Source organism: Lissotriton helveticus, chromosome 7 (genome assembly GCF_964261635.1).
Source record: "Lissotriton helveticus chromosome 7, aLisHel1.1, whole genome shotgun sequence".
NCBI classification, from domain to species: Eukaryota; Metazoa; Chordata; class Amphibia; order Caudata; family Salamandridae; genus Lissotriton; species Lissotriton helveticus.
In genome coordinates this window covers 1,031,744,834-1,031,757,259 of record NC_136068.1, presented here as the reverse complement: position 1 = coordinate 1,031,757,259, position 12,426 = coordinate 1,031,744,834, and the positions used below count along the sequence as shown (strand labels likewise).

At 41.6% G+C, this 12,426-nt stretch overlaps 1 protein-coding gene across 5 annotated transcripts in view; it reads left to right on the top strand.

The window, feature by feature from the left end:
• The window catches only part of LRRC45 (leucine rich repeat containing 45), a 446,362-nt gene that overhangs the window by 222,766 nt on the left and 211,170 nt on the right, over positions 1–12,426 (top strand). For all 5 annotated transcript variants that reach the window (XM_078653779.1, XM_078653776.1, XM_078653775.1 and 2 more), the window contains one exon: positions 5,556–5,667. In XM_078653779.1, the coding sequence (XP_078509905.1) occupies positions 5,556–5,667 (112 nt within the window). The remainder of the gene's footprint in view (positions 1–5,555; positions 5,668–12,426) is intronic.

Here is a 12,426-nt window from a genome sequence, read left to right as displayed (position 1 = left end):
ACCACTCTTCCTTGTAACGCAAACAAGTTTTTTTACTGAAGGGATGCTCTCTAAAATATTCAATTGCAACGGCACTTTACTAAATTATCCCTCAGGCCGGCACCTAGGACGAACTTACTGCATAACTTTCCATGATAAACAGGCCGACCAACATGAATTCAAGCTTCTTTTAACCCTGCTATCCCACTATGTTTTTACGGAAGGAATTATTGTCTTAACACGTATGAACTTGACTCATGTTTTATTAACTGACCCTTCTTCTTTTATATTGAAAAGGTTTTAAATAACCATGTACAATAAAGTATTATTATTATTACTCCAATGGGATCAAACTCCCCATGACAGTTGCTTACAAGGAAATCCTGGTGTCTCGTTACTACCTCAGGCAAACAACCACGCTTCTCCAAAATACCCCAAAACAATTCCGGTCAATTCATTCCCTTCCTCTAAGGAAACCTTGCAATAGTAAAAAAAAAGCCATCATAAAATTGCATGATTTCAGTACAGAATGTTCCTTTTACAAATATCGGACACTTTGTTTTCCTTCAAATATTCAAACCGGACTGTCCCTCGTTATGTCACTCAGAAAAATCAGAGCCCATTACATTGAAACCTTCCACCATCCTCTCCCACTTAAATAATGGTGCATCGTCATTTTAAAGTAACCTCCACATCTTTAAGAGAGTTTCATGTATATGAGTGGACCAATCATATTTACTAGGCTTTAAAACCCATAGACATGACGAGCAGTTTTGTATTGTGGAATCAACTATTCACATGCCACTCCTTCACAACTAAGAGCAGGCAGTGCAGTAGCTGTAGCCCCCGTCCAGCATGGCCCTTCTGCATGAGTCATTCAAGCTGGTACTGGGCCCAAAGGCCACAGGAACAGGATCCTTCTCTACCGATCCTTCTCCCGGCCCAGCTTCTGCATGTGCGGCAAACTCCACGTGTGATCTCCATGGGCCGGCCTCACTTCCTGGTCTGCCGGCACAGAGTCTTGTTTAGGCGGGGACTGTGCTGGGACGCCACTGAGGAGGGCAACGTCTCCCGCAGGCGACGTGCATATAGCCACACAGGCCACTTTCAAAGAAGTGGTGCAGCAAGTGGGTGCGCCGCACATCAATGTGTCACCGTCTTCCTGGCACAGATTTCAGCCCTACCTGGCTTGGACTTCCAGGGTAAAGAGGTCCATGCTGCTGAATCTTAGCTTCCTCGCCTGGCTCCCCCGCCGAGCCACCATCTTGGACCCTTAATTTTCTGCTGGTTCGACCGGCAGCAGCATGAGGAGAAAAACACGTGGGGCAGCTGCAAGGGGAGGGGCGAGCCTATCAATGCAAACTTGCACATAGAGCGTAACAGGCAAACGGCGAGCCGCCATCACTGTAGTGGTGTAATATTTCTGTCTAACGTTGATCAAACAGATACCGCATCATTCAAATCTGGCAGTTAACGCCCTATTGGAGGTGGCATTTCCCATAAACAAACTTTTACTGAGGGATGATTGTTTCCGAAACAAAAGTTTAATCGGGCAAAGAGTTATTATAAATAAGGAAATCAGGTGGACAGCTTTCAATGTTCAGCCGAGGTTGTAATGAAAAACAAGCATGTGTGCAAAAAGGCACAAGCAGGAACGGGGGTGCCTGGAGGGGGGTGCCAAGAAGTCACGGACTGCGGAAGGGAGGTGGAGGGATGGGAAAAAAGTAGTAAAGGGGCCGATAGCCATGGAAGGACACAAATGACAACATGGCCGTCATGGGACTAACAAGCTGAACACAAATAAAAAAAAAAAAAAAGTATTTGCCTCTAACTACTGGTAAAAATTAAAGCTAGAAGCTGAGATGAGCCTCATCACTGACAAAACCCATGTTAGTATGCCTTATTTATGTAACACTGTTCTAATGTTAAGGTGCATAACATGTCATTGATATCTATTGTAAAGTAGGATGAAATGACTGAAGAAGGACTTTTTGTCACAGATCCTCATTTTTCTCCTTTAGTCACTCTAGTCAAAGAATTTTTATGATATTTGGTTTTCTACATGTTTCTATAAATGAGAACAAAGATCATTACTGGAAGCGAAACCAATATGTATAAGGAGATATTAGGCACAGATTTAATGTAACAGTAACAATTAAAATCATACAAAAAATTAATTTCGAACTAGAAACATGCATTTATTCAGAGTGGCAAGTAAGTTTTATTTTTAGACAGGCTTTGGGACATAATTTAAACTACTTTAGAAAATCTTTTAAAGTTTGTCATTGGTACATTCATCTAAATATGTGTGGATCTCTTTTTTGTTAGCTTTATTGTTCTTAATGAAACTTTTGAAGGTCCGATTAAAATAGCAATGTCCGGCAAGGGTGAAAGAATTCCAGTATCAGTAATCGGATGTAGAGCAGGGCCTTGGCATCTCCTTTAACTCACTGCTCCACTCACTGCTAAACAGAACCATCAGAGCTTTACAACCTCTTATTTAGAGTGCCATGAACTTGTGCCCATGAGAACTACCCAGCATGTTAAATCATTGAAGAGCGTTAAGAAGAGTTAATATGAAGGGGGGGAGGGTTATTCAAAGCATACCCAACCTTTACCCTCCTAGAAGAGATTAGAATCAACTAGTGGTATTAGGGTCCAGTAAACCTTAAGACCTGACACTACAGTACACTGAGGCTAGGGCTTGGGCTGTATCCATCCCACATTATGTCCAGCAACCTTCTACACAACTTCAGACTCTCTAGTGAAAGCAATGTGTGTGCATTATGAAACAACAAAATAAGAACCAGAGTCTTTGATTTCCCAATATTGCAAAATCTACTTACGCTTAAATTTCCCAAACTGCATTGTCTTAGGAGTCGCTCTCCTACAATAGCGATGCTCAAAAAGCGATTTGTTTACTTTCGCAAAATGCAAATGGCACCCAGACTCACCCTGATCACAAGACTATCAGGAAATATATTGTACCACTGCCATTCAGAAGCACACACAGGAGTTTGCAGTAAGGACCTGTTTGAACACAAAGATAGAGCTTTAAGGTGCAACGAAAAGTCAGGAATGGCAGGCAGAAGACTCTGCTAGAAAGCAGGAGTTCTCAGATGATTAAATTGTTGTTATACTAGTGGAGGAGCCTGTAGCAAATAATGATCAACATTTTAACATGGCTTCCCAAACCATCCCAGAAGTATTCAAAAAGAGAATATGGATTTGTGTTCAGGAGCAAATTAATGCTGTGGGGGTAACAACCCTCTGTGTTGCGTAAATCTGTAAATTTTGGCAGGACCTTAGCTCAAGAACGAAGCCAAAGCTAGCAAGTAGGAGGAAGGAAGCTACTAGCATTGGAGAGGGACCGTCTACGTAGCCACTTACTACAGCTGTGAATGAGGCAATCAAAGGCACCCTGACTAATTAGGCAATATCTGGCCTTACAAATATTGACATGTCTGAACCTCCTCAGCAAAAACCCAAGTTAGTGTAATTATTTTTTTAATTAGTACAACACTACTTAAAAAGCTTTAAAGATCTTTATTATGAATGTCATGTCATTGTGTGTAAACATATTACATTTGACTGTCAATGCATTTACATTTCTTAAGTTCAAAAAATGCATTATGGGATTTGTAGTCCTATAGAAGTAATGCAGCTTTCATAGTGAAATGGAATGTACAGGCGTCAATTATATAAGGAGAATTATATTGAAGATAATTACTTTTTCAATTAATATATTTAATATGCTTTCACTTGTACAAATGTTATTATGTCAAATAAAAAAAAGTAATTAAATATATATCAGAATTTATGTACGGATATAGAAGAATATATTACAGAGGGCCATGATTATCACAGTGTAGATGATGTAGAGGATCAAGAATATACCAGCAATGATTACACCTACACTGTGTAAAACAACAGTGCCTCCAGGAACACATCCCCTTTTGGAGTCAATGGGAATCCGATGATGAAGCATAGAGTGTGTGAGGGTTACTAAACAAAAAGGAATTGCTTCCATTTAGCAATTTAAGCAGCAATACATCTGTAATAGAGAATAGTGCCCAAAACATAGTGTAAGGAGGTGGGATACCTTTTTTGAGTGTTACTATGATTAATAGCCATGACAGTTTAAATAAAACTAAGAAGGTATTACATGGCTCTATTGTTGAGGGGACACACCAACATAACAAAATACATCGACATATTGTCGTTAAAATGCAAAATGTGGCTAAAAGTATAGAAACATTGGCAACTGCTTTAGGGATTCTCAGTTGAAGAAACATACATATTTAGCAAGAAATTACACACTGCAGCAAAGATGTTGCAAATAGTTTGTCATTTTACATCATATTTAGCGTTTTTGCAAACATGTAAAACACGTTCTAGTGGTCAGGCTATCTCTGCTCTAGAAAGTGAGGAAGCTTCAAGCCAGAGTAGTATGTCTATGTTGGAAGTCATAATTTGTAGCAGTACACTGAGTCAAGCTGCTGATGTAGAAATAGATAAGTTACATACTAATATAGAGGCTCACTCACAGGAAAGAAAGGCCCATTGAAAATGTCTTGTGAACTCCAAAAGTAATATTTATTCTGTTAAATTAGTGAGCATTTTAAAATATTAAGACAAAAAGGTTACACAATCCCATTCAACTGTGTCTTCACATTTTCTTGTGAAATAAACGTGGAAATAAAAATTATTTTTCTGCATTTCAATATTGCTTTTAATAGACTTGCCTTAAAGTTGTAGGTTATGTATCTATGTCTCTCCCTTACATCTGCTGCTATCATGGGATGGGTTTGGGGGTGGGAGGTGTTCCTCTTCTTCAGAGCTGTCATGGTTTGGCTGCATAGGAAGTTCCTTCCTTGTTCTATTGTGTAGCATAACACATACTGCCACTATCTAGCATGCCATTGGAGAGGAATATAATGGAGTGCTCTCCCATTCTTGTGAAGGCAGCGGAACCTTGCCTTAAACAGACCAAAATCTGTCTTGTAACAGCTTTTGTTCGCCTGTGCGCAATATTCTACTGCCGTGCTTCCCTTTTAGTAACACTGATGTTTGGCGTCATTATTCAAGTGCGTAGTACATCAGCACTGTCTCATAACACAAATAGAATTTACAGACAAAAATATACATTATGTTTAAATAACTAAAAGTTAATGTAGATTAGTATAAATACCGAAAAGAAAGTCATCCCTAAACTCTCCTCTTGCAAGCCGGGTGTATTTGGCACAATGCCAGAAGATAATAGGAATCATGAGTGGAACCAGGAAATGTAGCCATAAGATCAGTTATTACTGACGCAGCATTGCAAATGGTATGTTTTAAGGAGCGCCGTGTCTTTCTACTCCTATTATAAAAAAATCTGTAGCGCTTGGAGGGCAAATTAATGCAAGTGTGCCATCAGCACAGCCTTTATCCTGTGGAAAAAATGCTATGCAGTTTGCGGCAACTTTTGTTGAGTTCTTGGAAACAAAATATATTGCAGACCTGCTTTTGCGAAAAAAATAGAGAATAGGAGCTGATGCATATATCTTTTCTCACATGAATGAGTTTCCTTGCAGGTTGAGGAACTGGAGAGGAAGTGCAAGTCTCAACATGACCGGCTTTTTGAGCTGAAGCAGGAACTGACCAACACTAATGCTGAACTGAAGCTGAGAGCAGTGCAGGCAGAAGGTGAGACCTTGATGACAAGGCTTCATGCAAGCATAAGGAACCCTTAGATCAGATGCAGTCTCAGGTGAGATACTTTAAGCATCAGAAAGTCCTAGGTAAGATGCAGTTCAATATGTAGTTCGATGAATGTAGGGAAACTTTACAGTCGGATGGCATGCAGACAGCTTACCAAAGCCTAAAATAGTATGCGTTCCCAAGTAAAATGCTTTGAGTCTACCAGAGCCCTAGAAGGCTTACAGTCTAGGGTGATGTGCTTTCAGTGCAGGAAAGTCTTAAACATGTTACGTCTTCTATGAAGTGCTCTGGGGTTTAGAAAGCCTAAGCTTGTGTATAGTATCCGAAGCCTTAGTGAAGACTTAAGTCATATAAGCATTGGGCTTTTTTCTCTGAAAGTGGGGCAACCTTATAAAGGTTAGGGGTTTCACTGACATTTGATTGTATGGAGTACTTAAAGGATACAGTCTCAAAGGAGAGTTGTGAGCTTAAGGATGCTCCCAGAAAATAAGATTTCACGTGATGTGTTGTGAGCCTAGAGAGCCGGATACATTCTTCGGTGACATACTGAAAACTACTGATTCCTTCCATAGCATAAAGCATCAGGTGACACACTGTGAGCTTAGGGAAACCTTATTTAGAATAAAGTCTCAGATGATATGCTGTGGATGTATGGAAGCCTTACAAAAGAAGCCACTTATGATGTGTGTGAGTTTACTGTCTGGATTGCCATGATGTGAATTTGTTGCAGTTTTAATAATCTGCAGTTTCTGATTATGTTCTCTGTAAGCACTGGGGTGTGTAGTCTCAGGTGGAATGCCGAGAATTTAAGAAAGACGTTGTGCTCCCTGGGCTCTGCAGAGGCAGGAAATGTAAATGTACTGAATCCCGTTTAGAGGCAGGGGGTACAGTTAGGAGAATATCTGGTCTTCTCTGTGAGACGTATGCACAAGATAAGGCATTGTGCAAGGTATGATGCAGGTGAGTTTTTGTGAGCTGTGGGACTGATATGATGTGCAAGGTATAATGGTGGAGGATTGGAAGAGGTAAGAGTCAGGTAAACTAGTGTGTGAGGAAGGTGACTTATTGGTGAGGTGTAATGGAGATGAGATATTGGAGAGATGTCATGGGGGAGTGTAAGGAATGGGTCAGTGTGCATACCTTAGATAGGTGTAAGGATGTATATCTAGAAGCACATTTTGTCATCCATACAAGAGCATTGCAGGATGCCAGGTGCAGACCCTCTTTGTGTTATGTAGTTACCAAGCCTTTCAGAATAACTAGGCAGGCTGGGGGGGTAAAAACGTGGCTTTTGATACTGGAGACTGAGCAGAGAAGTCGGAGCTCTATCTTGCAAAATCCCATGGTTGTGGACTTTTAAAAGCATGTTTTGGTTTTGTGACAGTGTATATAAGGAGATGAGATTTCACAGTACAATATTGCATATATATTTAGATTGTCAGGTCACACTGGGAACTAGCTACTAAACAGGCTTTATTCTGATTATAGGTAGCTTTTTCACGAAACCTAAAATTGGGGACAGAAAGTATTCATTGACTCTCTGTGGGGAAGGTAACAATCATTATGTGAGAATTGGGTACCTGACCTCTTCTGGTCTATGTGGTATGACATATGTGCTCAACTTCACAACATTTATAAGTGAAGATTGAACATTCAGGAACTTTACAATATATATCACTTAAATATTAAATTGCCTGTTACAAAATATATTGGATGATGGCATTTCCACAAATGTATATTGTTGCGCCATTGTGGGTTTTGCTACAAGATATAGATACAATGTCAATTTTAAAGATTTGAATATCCAGGAAAAGTCTAGTGCCTCTCCAGTTGATCCAAACAGCAGAAGTAAGGAGCCCAAGAGTATTGCATATTAATAATAAAGCCAGGCAACAGTTTCTAAAATATCTGTCCCTTGGAACAGGATCCCCAACAACTATAATGCACATCATTTTTCCTCTCACCACCCCTCCAGCAGATACTTAAAGAACCGAAATACAAATCAAATCTTACAGTTTACAGCTTGTTTGGTATATGGAAGTTTTTCAAAGCATTTTGGCATATACCTATGTTTCTGCAGAGGGGTAATGATGCGTGGGTGTTATTTTCCCCTGTGGCCATAGATAGCATCTTCTGTTACTTTAAGCGCCTTCAGAAGTTGAGGCATAAAGATGTGTTTCTTTTCAAGGTACGTATTGATTCTACCCCTGTTTTGTCCTGTAACCTGTCCATGATCCAGCTTAGACCTGAAACTTTTCAATAGTTCTCTCACGTTGACAGGGGGCGTCGGTTAATACATGACTCCGCCCACAGCACCGCATGATGTCACTGGAGCCATAAGAGGCCACAATCAACGTGGTGACGTCAGTTCCCTTTTTTTCTGCGTCCTCAATGCATAACTGTGCAAACGTTCCATTGGGAATTGTAGAGATTTCATGGAGTGTGAAGAATGGGTCAGTGTACATACCAGGGATGGCTGTAAAGATGAGCATATAGAAGCAAATTTTTTCTTCCAAACAGGCGTCTAGCAGCATGCCAGGTGTAGAACCTCTTTTTTTTATGTAGTTACAAAGCCTTTCAGAATAATCGGTCAAGCTGAGAGGGGGTTAAAAAGGCATCTTCAATAGGGCGATGATTCTATCTGGTGCTGCTGCGGATCCCGTGGGTCTCTTGGCTTATTCTTTGGAAGTATTTCCGATGCCTTACCAGCAGGCACCTTTATTGCCCTTAATGCCAATGGCCCATGTTTTCTGGACGAATCCGGCAGACATTCCTGGAAAATACTCCATCTCCTTTGATCCTTTGACCTGTAGAGGTATTGCCGGCGCACAAGTGACTCCTCTGACTACTTTCTTACCAACATCAGAAGCTTCAACTTAATTGCCTCTTCTTGCATATCTGACGTCATTGACAACACTGCACATAGGTCGAGACGAGAGGGCCAAAGGCTCATAGAAGAGGGACAATATTTCTTTAGAGAGAAAGAACCCCAAGAAGAGAAAGAGGGTGAAATAGTGGAGCAGCCCTTTTTGGACCCAGACTTCGAAGGGTTGTGGCAGGCAAGTGGTTTGAATACGTCTCCAGAATGGGAATTGTCTCCAAAGGGCATTCTGCCTCCAGAGGTCACTTCATACCATTCGATTATAAGGAAAGGGGCAGAAAATGTCGAGTTGCCTTTTTTCACTACGAAGCTGAAATCAAACATACTGACTAAGGCACTATATTCTTCATTATCCGACAGTCCCCTCTTTTTGGTCTCTCATCCTTCGTCTGAGAGTTTGGTTTTTCAGGCCTCATGTTCCTTAAAGTTGACTCCTGGATCTTTTCCTTCTTCACATGCAGATAGAGAATCCTAGAAGATGGAACAGTCTGTAAAAAAGGTTTTCTCATCGGGCAACATGGCACTAAAATCTACGAATGGAACCTGCCTGCTGGGTCGTCGCTGCATCTGTACACCTTGGCATTCTACCAAGTGTGTTGTTCCAAAATTGCCTGATGATGTTCAGGGATGTTTTTCTGAATTTTTTAATGATGGCAAAGCTGCAACCAGTCGGGTTATACAGCTCAACGACTACAGGCAATTTAAAAGATTCCGATGTTTTGCCAGAAGCTTTTCTTTTGTGGGCAAGAGCAGCAGTCTTCCAGCCCCTTCAACACAAATTACAGGGGGTGTGGGAGAGGTAGACAATGAGCTGTTCCGCTTCACCCATATTCTTCCTCATCCTTTTCCTCCTCAGCCAAAACTGCAGGAAAGGTGCCCTAGGTTTACCATCTTAAAGCATTCTTTACTGGTGAGAGAACGTGTCTCCCAGATTCTACATCAGTGGAGATCCATAATATCGGACCTTTGGGTATTAAATATTGTGGAAAGGGGGTATGCTCTAGTCGTTCAGTAATTTTCCTCACCCCTTCCGCTCGTCTGAATTTACATTCCACTGACCATTATGAGCTTCCTCTACAAGAGCTCCAATCCTTACTTCAGAAGGGTGCAGTAGGGTTGGTTCCAGAGAAGGAACCGGGTCAGGGATGATACTCATGTTATTTTCTGATTCTCAAGAAGGACGGTCGCTTGCATCCGATTTTAGACCTCAGGATTTTGACTGATTTCTCAAGCAGGAAAAGTTCAAGATGCTGACCCTAGCTCAGGTGCTTCTTGTGCTTGAGAAAGAAGACTGGCTGGTTTTAATTGTCTTGCAGGATGCTTACATTCACAACCCTATTCTGCAGTCGCACAGCAAGTACCTCTGCTTCAGGGTGGTGCCTCAACATTATAAGTTTGAGATCCACCAGTTTGGCTTACTTCGTCCACCTTGAGTCTTCAAGAAGGTGATGGCAGTGGTTGCAGCTCATCTCATAAGGTTGGGAATACCAGTATTCCCTAACCTAGACCATTGGCTCATCAAAGCCATGTCTCTGGAGTTGGTGCTGCATCACTTGCAGGTGATGACTCAGTTGTTGTTCAGCCTGGGCTTTTCCATCAACAGGGAACCCTGTTTATAGGGACAGTACTGGACACTACGGTGAGTTGAGCCCTTCCTCCTCCTCAGAGGATTCTGGACATTCAGGCTATGATTTTGAAGTTGCAGATTGGAGCAATGGTTTCAGTCCTGAAGGTCTTGCCCCTGTTGGGTCTACTTGCTTCCTGTATTCTGTTGGTAACCCGTACAAGCTGGCACATGAGGGCCCTCCAGTGGTGTCTCCGCAGGCTGTGGTTTCAGCATAGTGAGGACCTTTAGGCTTCTGTCACGATTTCCAGAGACACTGCAGTGGATCTGCAATAGTGCATTGTATCCGGCAATCTATCTCAAGGGGAGTCGTTTCACCCTCCTATTCTGGTGGCCACAGTCATAACGGATGCCTCCACCTTAGGTTGGGAAGCTCATTTGGAGGATCTGGGGATCAGAAGACTTTGCTGTCCAGAAGAACAGTTGTTTCATATCAATCTGTTAAAACTGTGGGTTGTTCGTCTGGCTTTCAAGGCCTTTTCCCTTCCATTCGCAGTCAACCAGTGCAAGCCTTGACAGACAACACCACTCCGATGTGGGACATCAACAAGAAAGGAGGAGTAGGGTTGTCTCTTACCTGCAGAGATACTCTTCGACTCTGGTTCTGGGCTCAGGATCATCCGATTTGTGTGATAGCACATCACTTGGATGGAGTTCTCAACGTGTGTGCGGACACTCTCAGCCGGCTTTTTTCAGTCGACCACAAGTGACGACTTCATCCAGAAGTGGTTCTTCATATTTTCTAGTTATGGTGGGGGCTCCTCAGATAGACCTCTTTGTCCCTCAGGAGACCGTACACTGCATGTTGTTCTGCAGCCTCCAATATCTGGTGCAGGGACCATTAGGGGACGCATTCCAATTAAGCTTGCGTTCCCAGCTGCTATACGTTCACTCCCATTCCCTTGATTCTTTGGGTGCTGAGGAAGATTTGCCTGACCCAGGCTCAAGTAATCTTATTAGTCCCCGGCTGGCCAGGAAGGTTGTGGTATGCAGACCTCATTCACATCTCCCTGTGCCCATATCAGAGCAGACTTCCTCTGACAGTCGCAGGGGTAGGGTTTACATCCCCACCTCCAGAGCCTGCACCTATATGCCTGGAGATTGAATGGCCCCCTGTCTTCTTGCTTTTAGAAAGGACTTGAAGACATGGCTTTTTAGGAATTAGTCCTTTTATCTCTTTTTCTGTTGTGTAGTTGCTTTTCATGCTGTTCCTTTTCTTTGCCAAAGCGCCGGGATGCTCCACTGGAGTCGCCGTGCGCTATAAAAGAAATAAAGTAACATAACATAACATAACAATGGGGTAACCTGAGTTCCTTTTCATTTCCCCCTAATGTGGTGGATTTATTTTTTCATCCAGAAGTCATTTCAGCAAATTGGTTATGCTGGCAGATGGCTTAGATGGATTTGTTAACTTGTAAAAAACAAGGGTTCCCTTAAGGAATGGATAAGAACACGAACCCCTAGGTCAGGGAATAACACAGTGAAGGTATCAACCTAGGCAGTGGAAAGAAACCTTGCCCACGTAATGGTGGTAGGACATGAACAACCCACTTCCAGTTAAAGGCAATTTTTATTAAACATAAGTCAGCAAAACATAGTTACAATTATAAAATTAAAAAGCATGTGAACCATACAATTGAAGTACAACAAATGACAATGTCGGGTCAGACAATTATGCAACAAATTACTTAAAAAATAAAATACATAAAGCAATAATAATTCATAAAAGACACATATGAACTCTCTAAAAAACATATGTTGAGTATTTTGTCAAAGATGGATTTGTTACCTGGTGTGAAGTTAATTCATTAGATCCTTTAAAGGCCAATTTCTCTGATATTTTGCCAATTTGTCTAATATTTTGCCCTCTTTTTGGCTCAGCAAGGCTTTGCAGTTCCCATGGTTAAGGGTTATTTGTCTGCACTTTCAGCATTTCCCAGTTTACCACATCGACCTTCTCTGTTTAAGTCTCCTATAGTTTGAAGGTTCATTAAGGGACTTGCAAATAAATGCCCTCCCACTCATTTAATTATGCCTCAGTGGGATCTTAATTTGGTTCTTACATATTTGACGTGTTCTTTTGAACCTCTTCATAGTTGTCCCTTCAGACTTCTAACATTTAAGATGATTTTTCTCATTGCTGTGACTTCTGCAAGGTGAGTTCGTGAGCTACAAGACATTAATTGTTAAACCTCCTTTTACAACATTCTTTCCTGATCAGTTGGTATTGAGAACCAGG